This window comes from Rhamphochromis longiceps, linkage group LG3 (assembly GCF_057381845.1).
Source record: "Rhamphochromis longiceps isolate RC_006_pf linkage group LG3, R_longiceps_female_GT1.1, whole genome shotgun sequence".
NCBI lineage: Eukaryota > Metazoa > Chordata > Actinopteri > Cichliformes > Cichlidae > Rhamphochromis > Rhamphochromis longiceps.
The window spans coordinates 39,686,254-39,710,580 of record NC_140559.1 but is presented as its reverse complement, the minus strand read 5'-3'; the positions used below and the strand labels follow the sequence as shown (position 1 = coordinate 39,710,580).

The 24,327-nt window shown below is 40.2% G+C and overlaps 1 protein-coding gene and 1 pseudogene across 2 annotated transcripts in view; both read left to right on the top strand.

Moving 5' to 3' along the window:
- LOC146674636 (uncharacterized) overlaps positions 1-24,327 on the top strand; it is a 33,945-nt gene that overhangs the window by 3,596 nt on the left and 6,022 nt on the right. Inside the window, exon 5 of the mRNA XM_085397300.1 lies at positions 23,394-23,660. Coding sequence (XP_085253426.1) covers positions 23,394-23,660 — 267 coding nt within the window. The remainder of the gene's footprint in view (positions 1-23,393; positions 23,661-24,327) is intronic.
- Positions 674-12,683, top strand: LOC146674637 (low affinity immunoglobulin gamma Fc region receptor II-like; annotated as a pseudogene). Its single transcript, XR_014907951.1, has 8 exons — positions 674-713; positions 2,799-3,098; positions 8,509-8,772; positions 10,050-10,290; positions 10,562-10,669; positions 10,795-10,860; positions 11,132-11,182; positions 11,490-12,683. The product of XR_014907951.1 is annotated as a low affinity immunoglobulin gamma Fc region receptor II-like (transcript).

Below are 24,327 nucleotides of genomic sequence, written 5' to 3'. Positions count from 1 at the left end.
ATTTAGCTGTAACAGGAGACTATTGAGATTACACTAGTTCTGCAAAAAAAAAAAAGTAGGCATTATTCATTATTTTTAGATTGCAGTATTTATGCTTCTCTTTGATTATTTGTTTTGGTTACTGATAGAGCTACAAGAAGTGATTTAATGTTGTCTTTGTTCAGCTGGATTATTGGATTATTGGATTATCGGGCATCCTAGAAAGAGAAATAGTGACTTGATGACGTCTGCAAATGGTCTACAGGGTTTATTTTGTATGAATTTTGAACATATTTCTTATGTGAAACAAGCATTTTAAAACCCACTGCAATTTACTTACTTTTTTCCGAAGAGCTAAAATGTGTAAAAAAAAAAAAATTTCCCCACTCGCCTCTGTGGGCAGTCCATCCTTCAAGCTCGGGTCCTCTACCAGAGGCCTGGGAGCTTGAGGGTCCTGCGCAGTATCTTAGCTGTTCCTAGGACTGCGCTCTTCTGGACAGAGATCTCTGATGTTGTTCTCGGGATCTGCTGGAGCCACTCGCCTAGCTTGGGGGTCAGTGCACCGAATGGTCCGAATACCTCGGGGACCACTGTTACCTTCACCCTCCACATCTTCTCCAGCTCTTCTTTGTATTTCTCCAGCTTCTCGTGTTCCTTCTTCCTGTTGCCTTTTGGTATCAATACATCTATCACTATGGCCATCTACCTCTGCTTCTCTATCACTACTGTGTCCGGTTGGTTCACTATTTTTTCCTCTGTATTTGGAAGATCTTAGCTCAGTCATTCTCGACCACCCTAGTGGTCGTCTGCAATTTTGACCTCGGGACTTCCAGGCCATACTCTGCACAGATGTTTCTGTATACTATGCCGGCCACGTGGTTGTGGCGTTCCATGTATGCCCCGCCTGCTACCATCTTGCACCGTGCTGTTATGTGCTGGATTGTCTCAGGGGCATTTTTACACAGCCTGCACCTGCAGTCTTGCCTGGTGTGATAGAGCCCAGCCTCTATGGCTCTTGTGCCCAGAGCTTGTTCTTGTACTGCTATGGTTAGTGCTTCCGTGCTGTCTTTCATTCCGGCTTTGTCCAGCCACTGGTAGGATTTCTGGAAGTCAGCCACTTCTTCTATCTGCCAGTGGTACATACCGTGCAGGGGCCTTTGGCCAGCTTATTATCCTGGCAGGTTACCTGATCACAGGCAGGGCTTAGATGATGACAGCCCGGATTATGTTCTTATCGTTCAGCTGATTCCACAGGACTTGCCTGACGCACTGCAGGTACTTGGTGGTTGCAACTTTCCTAGATGCCTCTTCATGGTTCTGTTTTGCCTGTGGGATTCCCAGGTGCTTGTAGCTTTTGATGCGATCCCCACAGTTCTGACTACCTTCCCTCTCTTTGTTATCATCCAACTACACTTCTCCAGTCCGAATGGCATTCCAATGTTGTTGCTGTATATCCTGTTGGTGTAGATCAATGAATCACTCTTGGCATACAGCTTGATGTCATCCATGTAGAGGAAGTGGCTGACAATTGCTACATTCCATAGTCAGTCTCCCGCTGTGTGTCAGTGTTTATTTAATTGTGAGTTCTTGTGCCTTGTTGCCCCTCGTCTTTTATTCCATCGTGTTTATTCATGTTTCCCCAGCCCATCGTGTCTGTACTCTCCTTCATGTTCCCTCGCTCCATCTCGTCTGCCTCTCTTCCACTCCCTCATCATGTTTCTTGTTTTACTGTGAAGGTCCCATATTTTTACGTTCATTCTATTCAGTCTAGCTTCCCCTGTCTCGTTATGATTATTCATTATTATTCATGCGCTCCCACAAGGTAAGAACTGAACTAAAGTTCAGTTCACCTGACACTCGTACCGGTGGCCGCCTCGGGTTTCTCCTCTAGCCTCCCCTTTCTCTCATCCACCTGCTGGCCTCTGTGTGCTCCCACATCCCATGTTCCATTTTGTGAGGTATTGATATTTGTTGCTGTGTTTTTAAGAGGAGTTTTAGGGAGGGATACGGGGGGTATCGGAGAGCAATGCTGATATGCTGCTCCCTCACGTAGTACAATATTGAAATAAATAAACTAGCCATTTGTAATTTCAAACGCCCTGTAACTATGAAAACAATTATGATTTTGCTCAAAAAAGAATAAAAGTCATCCTGCCTTATCATCTCATACAAAATAAATAAAACACACAGAAACACACTGTCTGTTTCACTATGACTTTAAGTGTTTAACACAAAACACATAAATGATGAAGAAAAACATCAAAAATATTGTTCCTGTGTTACTTTGGTTATTACTACCATCCTCAGCACCCCCAATCACCTCCAGACAGCTCAAGCAGGAGGCTTGCATCTTAAGATGATAATACACCCTAAAAAGAGCCAGTTTATTACAGACTGACCGACCAATTTGGTCTGATACTAAATATTACTCTAAGCAGAATCTGAGCTCATTTATATGGGAAGAAAATCAGAATGCAAAGAATGTATGTGTGTGCGCGTGTGTGTGTGGAGATGCAAAAACCTGATGATTAAGTTTGTTTTATTGATGATGTGATTTATGAGATTTTCAATTTGTCAGCTTATGTGCATCTCCTCCTGTGAGGTCTGGCATCTGAACTTTACATTAATAAGAAGTCTTGTGTTTTCTGGTAAATCTGTTGTTATGATCAGTATGTCTGAGAGAAGCATCATCCAGATCACAGGAAAAGAATAATTTATGAACTGACAAAAGTGTGATAGTTAAATGGACTAAGAAAAAATAAACTATATCATATTCACACTGTAATGTGTTTTCATAATGGGAAATGTCTTTCAAGCAGATAAACCCCGTCCTGTCCTCACTGTGTCTCCATCATGGCTGAGTCCTAGAGCCTCAGTAACTCTGAACTGTGAGGTTGAACATCCGTCTGCAGGATGGAGCTTCTACTGGTATAAAGCTGTTCCTGATCTATCAGAGAAATCCTCCAGTTATGAGCTGCTACCTGATGGCAGTGGGACTGCACAGGACTCCTACATCATTCATGGACAGACACACACAGCAGGATATGTGTGCAGAGCTGGAAGAGGAGACCCAGAGTATCACACCGATCACAGTCAACCAAAGTTTGTCTGGTCTGCAGGTCAGTTTGTTTCTGTTTATTCCAATGAGCTGAAGTTATGTCATTTCTGACTATGATCAAGCCAGACTGAATTTATTTGTTCCTTGTTTTGTAACTCTTTCCTTCATCAATTACAGTGATAGCAAAAAAGAAAAAAATAATATACAGCAATGTGCAAAAGTTATGAGCCACTCCTCATTTTCAGTCAGACTTTTTTGTCATTTTTAACTCTCATGTTGCATTCTGGTCAAATTCACAGATTTAAAAGTTGGACAGACACACGCATACATGCGCATATATACACACACATACAGTGGGGCAAAAAAGTATTTAGTCAGCCACCGATTGTGCAAGTTCCCCCACCTAAAATGATGACAGAGGTCAGTAATTTGCACCAGAGGTACACTTCAACTGTGAGAGACAGAATGTGAAAAAAAAAATCCATGAATCCACATGGTAGGATTTGTAAAGAATTTATTCGTAAATTAGGGTGGAAAATAAGTATTTGGTCAATAACAAAAATACAACTCAATACTTTGTAACATAACCTTTGTTGGCAATAACAGAGGTCAAACGTTTACTATAGGTCTTTACCAGGTTTGCACACACAGTAGCTGGTATTTTGGCCCATTCCTCCATGCAGATCTTCTCGAGAGCAGTGATGTTTTGGGGCTGTCGCCGAGCAACACGGACTTTCAACTCCCGCCACAGATTTTCTATGGGGTTGAGGTCTGGAGACTGGCTAGGCCACTCCAGGACTTTCAAATGCTTCTTACGGAGCCACTCCTTTGTTGCCCGGGCGGTGTGTTTTGGGTCATTGTCATGTTGGAAGACCCAGCCTCGTTTCATCTTCAAAGTTCTCACTGATGGAAGGAGGTTTTGGCTCAAAATCTCACGATACATGGCCCCATTCATTCTGTCCTTAACACGGATCAGTCGTCCTGTCCCCTTGGCAGAAAAACAGCCCCATAGCATGATGTTTCCACCCCCATGCTTCACAGTAGGTATGGTGTTCTTGGGATGCAACTCAGTATTCTTCGTCCTCCAAACATGACGAGTTGAGTTTATACCAAAAAGTTCTACTTTGGTTTCATCTGACCACATGACATTCTCCCAATCCTCTGCTGTATCATCCATGTGCTCTCTGGCAAACTTCAGACGGGCCTGGACATGCACTGGCTTCAGCAGCGGAACACGTCTGGCACTGCGGGATTTGATTCCCTGCCGTTGTAGTGTGTTACTGATGGTGACCTTTGATCATGATCATTTTGACCCCACGGGATGAGATCTTGCGTGGAGCCCCAGATCGAGGGAGATTATCAGTGGTCTTGTATGTCTTCCATTTTCTGATGATTGCTCCCACAGTTGATTTTTTCACACCAAGCTGCTTGCCTATTGTAGATTCACTCTTCCCAGTCTGGTGCAGGTCTACAATACTTTTCCTGATGTCCTTCGAAAGCTCTTTGGTCTTGGCCATGGCAGAGTTGGGAGTCTGGCTGTTTGAGGCTGTGGACAGGTGTCTTTTATACAGATGATGAGTTCAAACATGTCACGGAGGAGCAGGGAGGACTCGGCGCAGACTGAAATCTCAGAAAAACAGGTTTATTTACACACTCCAGGTGCACTATATACAGGTGAAGGAGAAGGGGGCCAGGGTTCCCAGGGGTGCAGAGAGGGGTCGGGAAAAGCGTCCAGAGTCCCCAAACCAAGCACGAGAAATCTGCATACAGAGAACAAGAGTTAGCACGGAACTTTCACGGACAGAGCTCAAAACTGGCCGAGGCTAAAGTAGCACTGACGAGCGTTACTCAATAGTCCAGCGGCGAGGTGCTCTCAGTCACTGCCTTAAGTAGCGGGAGCAAACAAGGTGAGGAGCCACAGGTGATTGCCTACAGGTGGTGGAGGCCGGGAGCTCACAATGAGCTCCGCCCAGGCAGCGAGCAGAGAGAGAGGAGAGAGAGAATAGACAAAACATAACATGTAGCCACACAGGGCCAGCCGAGCAGGCACGGGGACCATGACAAAACAGGTGCCATTCATACAGGTAACGAGTGGGGGACAGAAAAGCTTCTTACAGAGGACGTTACAGGTCTGTGAGAGCCAGAGATTTTCCTTGTTTGAGGTGACCAAATACTTATTTTCCACCCTAATTTACGAATAAATTCTTTACAAATCCTACCATGTGAATTCATGGATTTTTTTTTTAACATTCTGTCTCTCACAGTTGAAGTGTACCTCTGGTGCAAATTACTGACCTCTGTCATCATTTTAAGTGGGGGAACTTGCACAATCGGTGGCTGACTAAATACTTTTTTGCCCCACTGTACAAGCACCTTGGGTTCTCTGGTAGCCACTTTGGTAATTGCTGTCCACTAGAGCCTCTCTTCCATGGAAACAACTCCTGTGTTGACAGCTGCAACATTGTTTCAACAGCACTGAACTGTTCTTGTAGCTTTGATGTATAATGCTTTTTTGAGGTCTTACTCAAAGGTCACTGTTTGGCAACATCATGGCAGGTTGATATACCCTATGTGAGGCTACTTGATCACCACATTAGTGAGGACAAATGTGGCCAGGAAATTGACAGTGAGGATGGATTAGATAAGGAAGTGTCAGAAGCTGAAGACGGCAGGGAACATAATCTGTGCAATCCAGACCAAGAAATGACTGATCGGGAGGAATCCAGTGATGAAGAGTTTGCTGTCAGATTCAAGTAAAAGAATGGGAACTTATCCCCACCTGAGAATTAAGTTAGTTTTCAGCTGAAAATGTCATCAGGATGACCAGAGCACCAACAAAATTTATTGTGTCCTGTATTGATGACATCAAATCCTGCTTTGAACTATTCTGGACTGGGTCCATCAAACCCAGTGGTAAACATGACCAACTTGGAGGGGAAACAGATTTACAAAAAGAATTGGAAGGAGGTAACCCAGAAAGAAACCAAAGCATATATGGGTGATGTGTATAGATCCAGAAATGAATTTACCAGCAGTTTCTGGGATGCAGAAACTAGTCAGACAAGGGTCAGATGTACACAAATGAAATATTCCCGGTCACTTTTGACTGGAAACATAACAAATGTTACTTTATGTGACTGTATAAAAATTTTAAACGGTTTCAAAAAATGTCCTTGGTGTGTTTAACCCAAAGTAGACGGTGATAAATAGTACAGTATGTTTCGTCTGATTATTTCTTTCATTCAGAATCATCCAGAAATTCAGGTTTTTTTTAGAATTTAAGGCATTTAAGCTCAGATTAATGAGACATACAGGCCATAAATAACAAACAGTCCAAAATCTAACAAACGAGTAGTGATAATATATTTATTATTTTAGTTTTTATGATGAGTCTTAATGGAAAATTCACAAACTTGTTTAACATGAAATGTGCACCACAGAATAAATTCTTAAAATAACAAATGAAATAAACATAATGCAAAAACACAAGAAAATTGAGAACGCTGGGTCATAATGACCCAGGACCATGACAAGTTGTCCCCCCATCAATTGTCCTCATTCTTAGATACACATAGTATTCTGGATAAATATCAGTCTAGTTTCTGAGCCTTCCATAGCACAGAGTCTGCTCTACTGAAGGTGTTCAATGATATGCTGGTGACTCTAGAAAAAGTACAGTTTTAATTCTTCTAGACCTGAGTGCAGAATTTGACATGGTTGACCACACAATCCTATTAAACTGTTTGAAGACATGCGTTGATATTCAAGGTTGTGCTCTAAAATGGTTTGCCTCTTCCTTAGAGAGCAGAGCATACTCCGTGATGCAGGGAAAGAAATACTCTTGCCCTGCTTACACTTGCTTGTGGAATGCCTCAGGGCTCTATTCTGGGCCCTGTCTTATTCTCCCTATACATGCTCCCATTAGGCTCTATTTTTCAGAAACACCAAATTTCCTATCACTCTAATGCAGATGATACACATCTCTCTTTAAAACCAGGCATTGATAGCACATTGCAGAAAGTTTCAGATTGTCTTAGTGACATAAATTGCTGGATGTCTTTGAACTTTCTCAAACTAAACCATGACAAAAGTGACATTAGAATTTTTGGCAAACAAGACTCTGTTAGTCTCATAAGAAATGACTTGGGCCCACGATCAGCTAATCTACATCCCCATGTTAAAAATCTTGTTTTCATTTTTGATTCTACAGTTGTTTGTGGCAGTTTCTTCCAGCTCAGGAGCATTTCTAAACTCAAAACTATCTTGTCATCTAAAGATCTGGAAACCATTATCCATGCCTTCATTTCATCACATCGTGAATAGTGTAACTCTCTTTATTTACGCGTCTGTCAATCAAGCCTGTTCCGCCTGCAACTTGTTCAAAATGCGACCGCAAGGCTCCTGACGGACACCAGAAAGAGAGACAGTATTACTCCGATACTCACAGCTTTACATTGGCTGCCAGTTATATACCAAATTGATTTCAAGGTTTTATTATTTGTTTTTAAAGCCCTCCATGGCTTGGCTCCAGCTTACATTTCAGATCTCCTTAGCCTGCACCTACCCACTCGAACTCTGCGTTCCTCCAGTCAGATGCTTTTACTGGTTCCACGCTCCCAGTTAAAATCCAGAGGTGACAGGGCTTCCTCCATCGCCACTCCGAGACTCTGCAACAGTCTTCCCTCTTTTATAAAATCCTCTTCCTTGTAATTTTTTTTGTAATTTTCAAATCAAGTTTGACGACCTATCTATTTTCAAAGGCTTTCGGATCTCTTTGACACCACTTTTATTTTAGTTATTCTGGTGTTTTATCTCATTGGATGATGTATGCATGTGTATATGTATACATGTATTTGTGTCCACGTGCGTACCTGTGTGTGTGTTGGTGTGTGTATATACATATATGCATGTTAGATAATAATGGAGATGCACTTGTTTATTCTTCATACAATAAACAATTTGATAGGGTTCCCAACAGAGACCGCTGTGTGTTTTTCAATCCAGATATTCTTTTACGACACTGGTAGTCTGTTTGGCATCATTTTAACTTCTTTAAGTACTATTCCGGAGGACTAGTTAAATAAATTACAAGACATTTTGCCTACGAGAGTTCAGCTTATGTTAAAAAATAAAGGTGGTAATACCAAAGTTTTACTTTATTTATACACACAATCCTTGTCTTATATATGATACATTCATTTATGTTTGCATGTTTCCATTTCCCGTTTTCCTTACAAACTATTAAGAAATGAGGCATGGCTTAAGGTTTTGAATAGTGTTGTTTGAGATTTATTTATTTGTACACATAACAATGCTGCCATTCTTATCCAGGGTACAATTTTTAGGTTGACCAAAACGAACATCTTGTTAACTTATAACTTATTAGCACATAGTAAAAAAAATATACCAGATAAATTAAAATAATATTTAACATCTCTGAGCTTTGACTCTTCGCTGCATGTTGTTTTCAGATGTTCATTCAGCAGCGTCTCTCACAGTGAGTCCTGACAGAGTGCAACACTTCACCTCTGACTCTGTCTCACTGACCTGTGAGGGAAACTCTGCCAAGTGGAGAGTGAGGAAGTTTTCTGATAATGGCCAACTGAACTCTTCTAACTGGAGCAGAATGACTGGATCTACATACAACATCAACACATCAAAGTCAGATACTGCAGTGTACTGGTGTGAATCTGAATCAGGAGACTTCAGCAATGCAGTCAACATCACTGTACACGGTATGTAAATGATTACCCCAATAACCTGGTGTAAGTCATTGTATGTGGCAAAGAAGACCTAAATATTTTCCTCAATGGTTCAGAAATTTCCCCTCTGTGAATCTCCACTTTATCACAGTGGAGGGGTTTGTGGATTCCAGTGATCCTAGGAGCTATGTTGTCAGGGGCAATTTTGCTTGATGGATTTAGAGAATGCATTTGATCACATCTCTTGGGGTACCCTGCCTGTTGTCACAGCGTATTCAGTCCCTGTACAACAACAGTGAGCCCATAGAAGAGTGGCCAGGGGAAGGAAGTCTGCACTTCTCTGCCTAGACTCCTTCCTACAGAAAACCCCAAAGTTAAAAAATCTGGTACACTAAATTTATATTGCAGACTCACAGGCAGGACACAGGAAACATGTGGATAACACAGTGATTTTTCATAAAAAAAAATGCTGATTATTCTTGGGATTTCCAACATTCAAAATCCGAAGTAAATAAAGAAATGATGCAATCCAAATATCAGAAATAATGTGGAGCACTCATGAAGTACACGGAAAACAGACCTAGGTAACACACACCTCCACGGACGAAACAAGAAAAGATAAAAATAAAAAACTATATACAAGAGATAGTGAGGGGAAATGAAACAAGCAGGGAACCAGACACAACTGAAAACAATCAAGAAATTCCTGAGAATAAGGACAGGAAATAAAACTAGACAAGATAAACAAGATCAAACTGTAACTAAAAAAAAGGAAAGAAGACAATTAGATGGAGAAAGAAGACTAATTTAACACAAGGAGGAGAGAGGAAGGTATGGGAATACTGAAAGACAGAAACACAGACAACACGGAGACCATAAAGTGATCAGTGACTAAAGCTGAGAACATAAAAAAGTAATGATCACCTCTCTCATTGAATTTTGAGTGTTTTAATCAACCTTGTTAAACCTGTGGTGTTCCCCATCAAAAATGACCACCATAGGAAATGAATGGGAATCCACTCACTCGCTCACTCACTGAATGACCCCCTGAATGGCCCAGCGAATGACCACTAAAAGATCCACTGAAAGATCCACAGGAACTGAGTTTGGTTTTCAAAAATGTCTTTTGTGCTAATTTAAGAGCAGTTAAAACGGACCGAAAAACACTAAAGTAAGGGACGAGAGGTAAACACGACAGGAGGGTTTTAAAAACTCTAACTTTGTGCAATTCAGTTTGTTGTTGTTGTTGTTAAGGCTCTTTCCATCCCTAAAAGTGTGACCAGAACTAATGTGATTTGCCTGTTTTGCAGATTATGATCCTATCCTGGTGAGTCCTGTTCATCCTGTGACTGAAGAAACGTCTGTGAGTCTGAGCTGCAGTTCAAGAGAGAAAATACTTTCCAATGTGATTTTTTTATCACAATGACGAAATTATTCAAAATGATACCCGAGGGGAGCTGAAGATCTCTGCAGTGTCAAAGTCTGATGACGGTTTCTACAAGTGTCAGTACTCGGGAAGAGAGTCAGCACAGAGCTGGATGTCAGTTAAAGGTGAGCAGGATCAAAACATTTTATTTTTCATGACCTACTGTAGGTGGCTTATCCAAAAAACATTTACAGTAGATACCTTGTCTACTGCACTATAATATGATCTTAAAACAGGCATGTATTTTTTTTTCAACAATACTGTGGTTAACACAAATGCCTAACATGTATACAATTCCCTGGTTTGAGAGTGATAGCAGATATAAATCCCTGAGAATTTAAACAGCAAGTTCAGTTCAGTTTATTGAAGTTAACAGTTCATTTTCCTTATTTGCAGTAGCTGTATCCAGTTCTTCATTTCTTGTTCTGATGATCACTGGACTCATTTTTGGAGTCATATTTATTTTCCTCCTGTTCCTGTTCAAAAACCTCTACAGAAAGAAAGGTGAGGCTCTTTTCACTCTTTAAAGTGTTTGAATGGGCAACGTTCCTAAACTGGAAACCGTTTGCAAAAATGTATAATACATAACCATGTAAATGCAATATTTTCATTTTAAATTGTTAATAAAGGTTCTGCCGATGAGCAGAGGGTGAGTCAGGATGAAAATCAACAAGTCTACTCCTCTCTTCTTCATGGTTAGTTTTTCATCTAGTTTAAAATATCCTGATGCTTTTCTCTGCTGCAGCTTTAACACTGTTGAATTAAACAAAACTAAGACAATAACAACATTTAATCATGTACAGCATTTATAAGTAATAATAAATTTTCCAATTTCAGGGTATGTTTGTGCTTACACTGACAACAAAGCTTATCTCATTGTATTTTAATATAAATGTTACTGACAAGAATACTTGTGTTCACATTAGTATCACAGACATGTGGTGACTCATTTTCTCTGACTTGTAGGTGATCGTTGTGTCTATGAGACAATCAGAGGCTCTGGAAATACTGAAAACGGTACAGTGTCAACTTTAATGTATAGTTAGTGGAAAATGTGTGGTTATAAAATAACAGTGATTATCATTAAAATCAATACTAACATTATTATTTTAGTTTGGGCAGAAATTGATTACACCCACAATTTTAATGTAGTGCACAGCTGTTTCAGACTGAGAGTATATTATACAGATGTTCAGTGTTGTTCATTAACGCCCTGAAAGAGAGCATTCACCTAATGTGCTCATTATTGCAATTCTGCTCATTTAAGCTGAAGATATTTGAAATTGTAAATTTATCTTTAATTTATTTGTGCTTTGCTCTTTAGGAAACTGGGTGACCCGTGTGATGTAGGTCCAGAGAGCAGCATGATCCTGAGCTGTTCTGTGGACAGCTCTACAGGCTGGATGTTCAGTCATTTTCAAGATCAATTTGACCAGATTAAACACATATTTTCTGTCTGAGTTCACTCTGCATGGACATCTTCACCTTTCTATATTGATAACAATTCATAAGAATTATCAGTAAAGTAGCTACCATTATGGCCTGTGGCCTGTATTTATATAGCGCTTTACTAGTCCCTAAGGACCCCAAAGCGCTTTACTCATTCAGTCATCCACACATTCACACACACATTCACACACTGGTGATGGCAAGCTACATTGTAGCCACAGCCACCCTGGGGCACACTGATTATCACATCATTTATGATTAGCTGTTAATAGCAAGTGGTGGAGGAATTTTTTAAACCATTCCTTCAGGAAAAGAAGTACTCAAATACTATGAAAATATCCCACTGGACTCAAGACTCAAGAAGTTTACTGTCATTTCGTATGGTGTTACCCAGCCTGACACGAAATACTGTTTCTCACCAGCCTCTACAGTGCAATAAGCAATTGTGGAGATCAGGGAAATATTTTACTGCTACTATTCATAACCATCATTACCATTACATTAATTATCATTTCATCAAAGCATTTATTCAATAGATTACACATGTTCTTAGTTAAGATTATTACACCTATCACAGAGAGCTTCTGTCTGGTAAAAGGTCAGAAGCGTCAACGGGCGGGGTGAGGCCGAGTGCATTTTGAGGTCGAGACACACACACACACACACACACACACACACACACACACACACACACACACACACACACACACACACACACACACACACACAAACAGTAGTTATACTCATGTTTAGGTAAGTATTCAAATAATAGTTTGCAAAAGCTTGTGACTGCAAAATTGTGTCTGCCTAAGGGACAGTTTGTTCCAGGAGATAAGCGAGAGTTAGAAGATTAATAGGAAGCACCTGGCCTCGAGACGGAGAAGATGTCCTTTTAAATGTGTCAAAAGTCGTCAACAGAACATTTGTGGTTTTGAAACTTATGCATGTATTGTATCTGCTTTGACGCATGAGGCGGTGTCATAAATGATACCCTGATGTTATAAAAACAACTGCTTGTGTATTATTGGGCGGAGATCGATGCTGTCTGTGTGCAGTGTTCATCTCCCCATGCGTGTGTTCATTAAAATCATTGTTTGACCGACTCTCCTGGACCAATTGTTGTTTTTTGTGCTCACCCTCAATATTTGAACCCGTAACACAATACAGTTTTAAAAGAATACATTTTAAAAAGAGCAGCAAAAAAGGCATAAATAGCATAAAATCTAAGTTCTAAAACAAACTCCAGTCACATTTGTTCGGGTAGATAGCAGCAGTCCTTTCACAGAAGGAATACTTTCACTACACACACATCAACATTACTGCTTCATATATTTACATTTGAGCTCATTTTAAATACTTCATATTCTATTTCTTTCATCATTGTTTTTTTTAAATATTTGATTATAAAAAATATGAATCAAAAAGCTTAACCCGTTTAGCCCCACTGGCAACAATTGTTGCCAAAGTTTATCACTGTCATTTTCGACTCACAATAAAAAATCTCAAAGGTACTAATGCAACTTTTTCCACTTATATGCTAGTAGACAACTTAGACAAAGGTTTTGATTTTTAAAAAATCGTTTCCAAGTGCTTCCTATCGCATGACATCATCTGCTTCCCGCTCTTTCTGGCTGAAGACATGGCGGATGCAAATCATCCTGGAAAGAGGTAATTTTCATAAATTTCTTATGACTTTCCCCCCAAACATATTTATAATTATTTAATCATTCAAGTCTCTAGAGTAACCCTCCCCAAAAAAATTGTACCTAGGATAAATATTTTTTTGTTCATGGGCTTATTTCTGTGAGTGGCAACAAAAGTTGCCAGTGGGCACATAGCATGTCGCTAACTAAAGGAAAACACTGTCTGCAGGATTGCTCCTAATTTACTTATTTAAAATTGTAGAATGATGTACAATGGCTCATTTTAGTCCTTTTAGAATAATTCCTAGCTAAATAAATTCACAGGTATTCAAGGCCTCTGTGTATAGGATTTTTATACATTACCATACATCATTTTCTTGCTAGCTAAAATTCGCTTGCTAGCTAACATGTATGTTGTCCTTTCCTTAGGTACACCGTAGCAGAGATCCTGGCCATGCTGCAGGACTCTGAAACTGTGGCGGACATCACAGTTGTGCCTGAGTCAGAAATGCACGCACATGACACAGACTGTGACAGTGACCAATCTGATGATGAGGCCACTGGTGACCATAACCGCCTCCCATCAAGAATACTCAAAGGTGAAGGCTTTCTACCTAATTCGGACATGCAGCTGCCAAATCCCCCCGATGATGATCCTGGGTGCTCATCCTCAGTGAGTCAGGGTCCAAGTGTGGTTCTTGGCCTGGCAGAGAAAGCTGAAGTGCCACCTGGAGTCAAGTTTTACCACGACAACCTCTTCACAACCCTGTCCCTGGTGGATGAGATGACCCTGAGAGGCTATGGCAGCTGTGGCACGATGCGACAAACTCAGCTCCATAACGTTCCCTTCACAGCACCCCAGACCTTCAAGAAGACACCCAGAGGAGATGCTGAGTATCTGGTTGAGGCAGAGAAGCTGATTGTAAGGTGGAATGACAACAGCGTGGTCACCGTGGTGTCGAACATGGAGAGGGAGTTCACCGAAACTGAGGCGAAGAGATGGAATAAACAGAAGCGGACTATGGACAAGGTCAGACAGCCCAAGTGTATCCAGGACTACAACACACACATGGGAGGAGTGGACCTGCATGACCAGTTTGTCAGCCGCTACAGAGTCAACATCCGGTCCAAGAAGTGGTGGTGGCCATGCTTCAGCTGGGCCCTGAACAGTGCCATGGTGAACAGCTGGTGCTATTACAGGTACACAAGGCTGTATGTTATTTAGTGATATCACAATCGAGTTGGTGATGTTTGACTCGAGGTCATCGCTAGTGCTCTTCGGTCGACAAGAGCAACAGTGATGATATCCAGACCAACATCACAAACTCAAGTGTGATATTGCTTTTACAGAACATTCTACATATGGGGCATGACGTTGTAGAAAGGATGAAACGATGCACATTCATGCATCTATCATGCTTGTTTTGTCATTCATTTAGGTCCTGGAAAAGCGGGGAGAAGGATCTCCTCTCCTTCCAGAGGCTGGTAGCCCAGACCCTCCTCCTGCGCCATGGAACAAAGCCAAGTAGGCAGGGCAGAAGATCTTCAATGGCGGTGGCGATAACTGATGCCACCAGGTTTGATAATTTGAACCACTGGCCCTGCAACACTGGTAGCAGGTACAAGCGATGCAAGAACTGCGGCGGACGCACATCATTTGCGTGTGGAAAGTGTGATGTGCCACTACATGTGGAGTGCTTCAAGAAGTACCACACTGAGTAGAACATGCATGAAAGATGATGGAATGTATGGGAAGAAATATGTTATATATGTATATATGTTTTTAGAGGTTCTAAGAAAAAAATGTTGAGTTTTTGAGTATAAAAAAATTGAGAATAAAGAAATCAGTTCAAATTGTTTGATGTTTTGAATTTTATACAGGGGGAACCTGAGGCTCCACCTTTTTGTTATTATTTATTATGACTATATTATTATTTTGTTCTTATTATATTATTATTATTACTTCTCTATTATTATTATTAGGTGACATTTGACCTAGTGACAAGCTGTGTGACTACTGGCAACAATTGTTGCCAGTCATAAAAATGCTATTTTCTTCAAAAAAAAAGTACAAAATGGAAAAAATAAATACATAACATGATTCAGAGGGACTCAACTGATAAAATGATATGCCTTACAACTCTGAAAAAAATCTGGGCACAAACGGGTTAAACAGTGTGTGAGAGGGGCACGCCCATTAAAAGAGAGAGAGAGAGAGAGCTATCCTATGAGCATGAAAAGAAGTGGAGGTTTCAGTGACAGTAACCGACTGTGGGACACAAGATGGCAGTAATGTAAAGAATCACTTTACTGGGACCAAACAGCAAAGCAGGCTTCTTCATCTTATTTCTACCTTTTCTCGTATATCTTCTTCTTCTTATCCCTGCGAAGTGTATAATAAAATAAGGAAAATCAGGAAACTTTAATAATAAAATGTCTTAAACACCAATATGAGGACAAGCTATCAAGTGTAGTATCACTTAGTTACATCTCTTTTGCTTTGTTAGGCTGCAGTTTAACATCTATAAAAAAATATGTGCATCAGGAAACCTAACAAGAAACACAAATGTGCTTACAATATTCATACAGTGTTTGAAGACTGTCCCATTTTAACATCAGTTCAAGTTAGATTTCTGAAATATTTCCCCCTTTGGAAGAGGCTCACTGTGTGGTTTATTAAAAAAAAAAAAAACCCCACTCATTCTGCAATAATGCAGCAGCTACTTGTCAAGAAAGAGAGACAAACAGAGAGAGGGGGCAGGACTTCATTTTTGTTTGAGGACTCTATTTCTATTTGTTTTAGCTCATTCACTTCCTGTGGCTGAATCTGTGACCAAAGCACAATTTCACCTGAATGGAAAGATTTGTGTCACCGTGCATTAGTGTAATGCAATAACTTACATTAGTAAAGCTCAGCTTTGTCAGTTGAGATAAAAATTAAATAAAGGTTATGTGTAAATTCAATGAGGAAGCTCTATAATCACACACACCCACATTGTCAAGCTGATTGCGACATCACTGGTCTTGTCCAATCATCTTTCTGCCACCCTTCTTAAGACAAATCAGCCTTCAGTCCACGTACTTTAAATGTCACTGCACATCTGTCATTCTCACTTGCAGATGCCTTCATAATGATCGTCTGAATATATGGACAATAAAGAACTGTGGCCTGACCTGACTGTTGAGCAGGCCAGGGAGAGTCGAGCTGTACATAGTTCTGTGTACAGCTAGACCTGAAACTGCAATAAATTGTTTCAGAATCCCATTTGGACCTTAGATTTTGCACTTCACTTAGTGATTCATTCAAAACTACATTGTTAAGTTTAGAAAAAGAAAAAAGAAAATTCTAATTTAATTCCATATTCCTCCTTTAGTGCTGTGAAATGGTCAGCATATAACTAGCTAAATATCATCATCTGTAGTATAACAGAACTCTGTTATTAGTGTTGGTTTATACAGTACAAGAATTTCCCACCCAATTATGTCTTCATTACTTAGGAATTCTGCTTTCCTGCTGACTTGCTCTAAAATTACACATCTAAAACACAAGATGGTGCCGAGGCTCTTCAACTTCAGTTTTCATTAAAAAAAATTATTGTATCTTATGTTTAGACTTCACTACTAGTTCACTATATTTGTGGTTCATTCAATATACACAAAATGCAATTTTTTTTTATTCAAACAGGGTTTTAGTGGGCAACAGAATCAAATAATAGACATGGACATGAATATTGTAAACTAAAGCTCGTTTAACTTATGGAAAAAAAGCATTGAAACTACATTTCAATTCAAAACAGAGAAACAAAAATAATATCCCTGGCCAAAATTACTTAAATATAAAGTGCTATTTTAAGTACTTTAAGTACATTTTCAAATGGTATTGTCTTTAAATAATAACACTAAAAATTTCAACATAAATGCAGTTTTTCCTTCTTAAAAGAATAAGGCAGTGTTGTGGAAGTTTTCCATTTAATAAAGCCTTAGTGAGAGAATGCATCATCAGATGATCAGCAGAGTCTGTAAGGCTACGTCCACACTAGCCCCGATAGACTTTAAAACGGCGTTGTCATCTGAAAACGCTCTGCGTCCACACTAGCATTTTCAGTTGTTTTCACAGAGTTGTGCGTCCACATTGAAACGGACGAAAACGCTTACGTTCCAGTCCTGGGGATTAAAGAATTTGAAGAAAAGCTATACGGAGCATGAATAAACAGATATTAATCTTTAATAGCGCTGTCAAAATTGAAAGCAATCCAAACAACTGCTGTATAAAGCACTCCGCTATCTTTGTTTAATTGGTCACATGATTGCATCACATGACTAAAATGCGCCACAGATTTAGAAAGTCTGCGTTTTCGAATGTCCACACAGCTCTGTTTTGAAATGTATGTGTTTTTGAGAGCGTTTCCAGGACAGACAGCTACAGCTGTGGGTGGGTGCCTTCTCAACTGGCCCACCACTGCAGCGGGCAGTCTGTCTCGCTGATGGCGGTTTCTGCTCTGTACAAACTCACTGTCATGGTCCGGGTGAGTATGGGGTTTTTCCACTCCGCTGGGCTCCACCTTCAGCTTCCACACCTGGTTCCAATCAAGTCACCTGCAAATAAGACCAGCATTCACAACAGACCTCTTCCATATCTTCTGCTAACCCATGTTAGTGCTAGGCCGCCAAGCCCTTGTGAGAACCCTTAACTACTGCTTTTCTCCTCACCGTGTTACCTGGCAGTCGCGCTTACCAACCTAGATGACTCACATCTCCGCCTGGACGCTGGTTCTGTCATCTGGTTTCTTCCTTTCCATCATCGGACTACACCTGCCTGCCTCCCTGCCAAGCCCCTCACTCCAAGCATATTCTGGATCCTCTCTGGACACTCCTCACCCGGAACCCCCTGGACACCCCCTCCTCGCATGACACTTTAAACCTGCAACGCTGACTGCGTACCTCCATCCAAGCCGCCGCCCCCTTTTTCCATTCCCCGGATCCATCCGTGAAATCTAGCACCTAGCCATAGCACTCAGAGTTTCATGTTCACAGTTTGGCCTCACAGTTCACAGTTCATAGCATTCATAGTTTCCTGTTTTGTAAGTTCACTAGGCACTGTAAATAAAGCACTGTGTTCACGCCCGTTTTGCCTCCCTCTGTGTCTGCATTTGAGTCCACACCCACAGCCTGGCCCTCTCGGCCGTAACACTCAGGGCCCTTTTACACAGGGCTTCCTCATCTGAATCAGAATCTGAAAACAGAGGAGGAGGCTCTTTGTCTTTGTTGGCTCCTTTGTGGTGGCATCTTTACACTGTTCCTGCAGCAGGGCCTCAAGGCTGGGCCAAACTCTTCGTGCTCTCGCTCTCTAGCCAAGACTGCCTAAGCCAAGACCAAGACAATACCAAGACCAGAGGGCCACAGACCGAGTCAAGACCAAGACAAAGTCGAGACAAGACCAAGACAACAAAGTCTTTAAACCGCAGCCAGCTGCTGCTTCGTTTACGGGTGTTGGGCATATTTATGTGTTTTTGCAATGCACTCACACAGCCCTCCTCACTGCTGTCCACTGTCTCACTCAGAAGAGGACAGACCCATGCTCTACTTGACTGTCGCGTCTCTCACCCTCTCTGTTTTTCACATAATGATATTATCCTATATCCTCGTATGTGATTGGCCACAATATGGAGGGATTGGAGCATAGCTGAGCCACTGTGTGAGAGCTGAGCAGCGAAAGGAAATTAAGTGAAAGGAAATTAAGCTCTCGCTCAATGGAAGTCGACTCTGATTCACTACAAAGCACTCTCTAAGCACGGCTCTTAGAGCTAATGCTTTTACGCATGACACATTATTGTACGTTACGTTGTGTGTCATGGATACTGTTGACTCCAAATCTCCCGACCACTATGTCGATCTGAGACAGCAAGACCGAGACAGTGAGACCAAAACAAGACCAAAGTCCATCGAGACCAAGACAAGACCAAGACCATGTAAAAGTGGAGTCTCGAGACCAAGACCGGTCTCGAGACATCCAACTCTAATAGCTACATGTTGGGGTGGGTCCTTTGTGAAGGCAGTCTTAGGGTACGTCCACACTAATACGTTTTCGTTTGAAAGCGCATCTTTTTCTCTCCGTTTTGGCCTCCCGTCAACAGTGAAGGAAAAAAGCAACGTTTTGTAAATGCATACATTTGAAGACGGTGCTTTCGCATCGCAGTGTGGACAGCAAAAATGGAAACTTTTTGAAAACAATGACACATTTTAGTCATGTGATGCAGTCAAGTGACCAATTAAACTAAGATAGCGAAGGGCATTATACAGCAGTTGTTTTGTTTGCTCTCAATTTTGACAGCCCTATTAAAGATTAATATTGGTTTGTAGATGGTTCAGATAGCTTTTTTCCCCAATCCTTTAATTCTTACTCGCAGCAACAACTCCACCTCCTTCTTAGTCCATTTAAAAAACTCAGTGCTTTTCCTCGACATTTTGCTGCGATGTTTCAAAGAGCCGGAAAGTAAATAAGCGGCAGACAGAAATGAGGCAGGTCGAATCATCTTGTGTTTCACACATGCGCAGGACTGGAACGTTAGCGTTTTCGGCTGATTCAATGTGGACGCACAACTCTGTGAAAACGACTGAAAACGATAATGTGGACGCGGAGGGTTTTCAGATGAAAACGCAGTTTTCAAATCTATCCGGGCTTGGATGTAGCCTTAAATTTCACTATGTAGTTTGATCATTGCAGACCTCCATGGTGTGATGTGGGTGGCAGAAAACAGGTAAAACCACTGAACATGAGACATATGTCTCACCTCCAAGAAGCTCAATCACAAACAATGGCAATGACAGTGTTTTGTATGTGGTCAGCTCAAACAGGTGTACATTTTGGATTTGCTTTAATAGTTCTCAGTGGAAACAGTTTATAAAAGAGTCAGACAGTGTTGTATTTTACATTTCAGTTTTGATTTTAAAAACATTACTCACATTTCCCAGGAACCAGCCCACTGTGTTGTCACTGACACAGCTTACATCACCATGAAAACAGCAGCACGTATAATCTGAGAGAGAGGGCAGGACTTCCTCTTGCTTCATGCCCACTTCTGCTTAAGGACACTATTTCTGAGTTGCATTAGTGTAATGAAATACTTTAAATGAGTCAAGCTCAGGTTTGTCAGTTAAGAAAACCTTAATATTGTATGAATCTGTTTTCTTGGTTGTTTATAAAGTTCTGTACGTAACATAACCTAAACACTTCACATTTAAAAGTTATCCTGAAATTGTGATCTTATTTTGCCTTTTTAGCTGCTCAGTCACGCTGATATTTGTATAATAAATCTTACTGCATGTCTATTTTTTTCGGTTTAGTTTTTGTATTACAGGCCTTTTCATAAAGAAAGTACCTGATGTTTCTGCAGCAGCAGGAGAGTATAAAGATGTCACAGCATGCTGTGGTCAGATCTTGTTAAGTTGCTATTTCTGTGTAAAAGGAAGGAAGCAGAAAGAAGTTAAAAAAAAGTCTCTTTGTTTCCTTCACAGTTTTTAGTGTCTCGTGTGCTGCTGCTTCACTCTCTCTCTTTGCAGAAAGTTGTAGAAGTTTTCAGACGTGTCACTGCTGGATGTGAGGATGGGAGCCACTTTGCTCTGTGAGCTGGGCCTATTCTGTGAGTACATCACATCTATTACATCTATTGTTTGATTAATACTGATTGATAAGGATGTTGTAGTAAGAAGAACAGAGTATGAGTTATTTGTAGGAATTGGCTTGGAACAGGAAAGAAACACAAAGCATTATGAGTGTGCGACATGACAAATTACAGAAAGAAACACAGGACTTAACCCTCTGGGGTCCTGGTATAATTGGCTGTTTTTGACTACTTTTGATTTTACTTCTATATTTCACCTTTTAAAACTGTTTATCTTGCTTCGTTTGGTATCATTATTTTCAGCACAACCTCAAATATCTGAAATTTGAGTTTATTTTTATTTATTTTGGTATACTATATTAGCACAGTTGATCTAAATCCAGACAAAAATTTCAAAATCCAAGTAGAAAAAAATTCTATTTTTTACTGTAAAACCCACAAACATGTTTAACGAATCATTTTCATAACTTGAAATGCAAATAGAAATTGTACATTTCTAAAAATTATGCACAAGTTTTGCAAACAAAGTTATTTAATCCCATTTACCTAAAAATGCAGCCAAGGCCTCAGGCGTTTTTTATATAACCATTTAAATCTCTTTACAGAACAATCAGGTGTGCTGCATCAAATAAGAAGGCACACAAATTACTAGTGCCACTTCAAAAAAATAATTTTTGTTCAGTATGAGACAGAGGAGAACACCACAGGCCTAAACCCTGCAGGTCTGACAGCAGGAGGTGCATCAGTCCAGTTGTCCATGTGGAGACAGTGTTTACACTGGAATCTGCCTTTGGTGACCTTTTTGGAGCAACTGTAACATTCAGCAGTATAACTGACACACAGGACAATGAGAGGATGGGGAACAGGTGGCAACACAGGCGGGACAAATCAGACCTAACAACACAAGGGAAGCAAAACCAGACACACTGCACACAGGACAGGGGATATCAAAATAAAACAGGAAACATACGACAGGCACAGAAGCACAACCTTGACACTGAACAGAGAGAACACGAAGCACAGGCACAGGAGTGACAAACTGCGACATGAGATACGACTGACTGGAGAACATGAAAATAAACATGAAGAGCACACACATTCTGTAGACATAGATAAACATCATCAGGTTTTCATGTATTTAAGTTTTGTTTTTTGTTTTTTTCTCTTGTTATTTCAATTATATTTGCATGTTTGAAATAAAATTGTCTGTCTCTCTCTCTGTAAACATGAGGGGCACAGGAACAAAACCCAAGAACTAGAACCAAACAACAACTAAAGCCAGAAATACAGATCCACAAACAATAAGACTAGTAATAATAAACCAGGGGGAGGTAACTTGTTGCGTTTAGTTTAGTTATGGTTCACTTAGGTCTTATGTGTTAGTCTGTCATGTTTCCTGTCTTCTGGTTCATGTTTTCAAACTTGTGTTGTCATCCTCTGTTTCCTGTTTTATGATGATTGACAACCTACAGAGACATATTTGAGTGTCGCTACTTTGATAATGTCTGAAGTTTCTGTCTTTATTTTAGTGCTCTGTACGCTTCTCTGCACTGGACACGCTCAAGGTGACAAAACACTTTTCACTTTTTTTGTTTTTAATTTATCTTACTTGTGTTTACATACTACTGATTCAGTCTTAAGCACTTTACATTTTTCTTTTTATTTATTTATTTATTTATTTATTTATATATCTATCACTATATTTATAATTTTGTGAATATAAACTAAGGTTGTGGCTTCAATAGTACATGAAGTGTTTGAGATTGTTAACTGTGTGGTTGTGTTGGATTCTAGATGCTGTGCTAACTATTGAACCCAGCTGGTCCAGTTTTTTCATCGGAGAGTTTGTTACCTTCAAATGTGACATGAATGAAGGAGAAGACACTGACTGGTATTACCAAATCAACGCGGATGGTCAAGAAGTTTTCGCCTACAGGCCAAACAAAGACTCCAAATTAGAAATTACATCTACAGGTTACAGTGGTGAATATCAGTGCATTGGTGACAGGGTGAGCTCACGTGATAAAAAGATCAGTAATACTGTCTCTATAACTGTATTAGGTAAGTCTTCAGTGACCGACAGCATAAATGTATGATCCCTGTTCAAATACTCAACTGAACAACATTTAATTAAATTTGTCATTGGAACTTGAACTTTAACCAGGACCAGTGTAAAGTCAGTGCGTCAATACTCACAATCTGTCATTAACAAAATTAACAAATTGAGTTTTAACAACAGAGTCAATCGTGGATGAAATTAAATTTAACTACATTTCTAAAGGAAAAGAAGAAACATGAAAAGCTTCATGAAGTTTAAAGTGATGATGTTTCTGTTATCTAAACCAACTAACCAGCATTAGTTTACATTCAGGGCCATAGAATGGACAAACATTTAGACCGTGGTTATTTAGAGATCAGAAAATATTAATGTAAATATAAACTGTGTTTTTTTTAATGTTCTTATGTTGTTATAATGAAAAACACATATTTATTTTTCTTCCTCTTTCATAACAGCAGATAAACCCAGGGCCACACTGACAGCAGGAACAACAATCATACCAGTAGGGGGCAGTGTGACACTGACCTGCTCTGTGCAGAGCTCTGATGGATGGAAATATGAGTGGTTCAGACAAACCCAAACAACCTATGAAGGTCAAATCAGAGATCAACAAAACAGAGATATCAGAGTATCTCAAGGAGGAATCTACAGCTGCAGAGGAACAAGAGGAAACCCAGTTTACTACACTGATATAAGTGATGATGTCACCATTGAGATAACCTGTGAGTTCAGTAATTTAGTTTGAAATATACATTCACTCATGATTATCAAACATACAATGTGAAGTTTTCTGTGTTGATTTCATGTTTCTGTTTGTATCTCAACTGTTAATATGTGTAAACAGTTTCCAATAAAGTTGTTGTAAAACAACAACCCAACTGGCCTCAGATATTCAGAGGTGAGACGATCACTCTGACATGTGAGGTGCAGGAAGGAGGTGAAACCACTGAGTGGGAGTATGAATGGAGACGACCCAGGACACCCACACAGTGGACACACAATAATGATGTGACATTCAGAGTTTCTGAGTCCAGCAGTGGAGACTACATGTGTAAGAGTCGACGCAGAGATGACTCATATTCTTCAACAGAGTGGAGTGAAGCCTTCACATTGTCAGCATCAAGTAAGTCATGTTTGTTGTGTGAGCCCGGACCATCCCAGCCTTGCCCTATTTGTCTATTTGATTCACCTTTTATTGTTTATTTTATTTTATTTTCACTTGCTAAATACGGGACAGACTTGACTGGGGAAAAGAAAAGGGAGAAAGAAAGAGGGAAAGAAAAAAGGCGGTGAAGAGGAACTGTGATAAAGGGCAAAAAACAAAAACCAACAAAACAAACAGACAAAAAATACATATATCAATCACCTGGATCACCTGTTGAGAAAGAA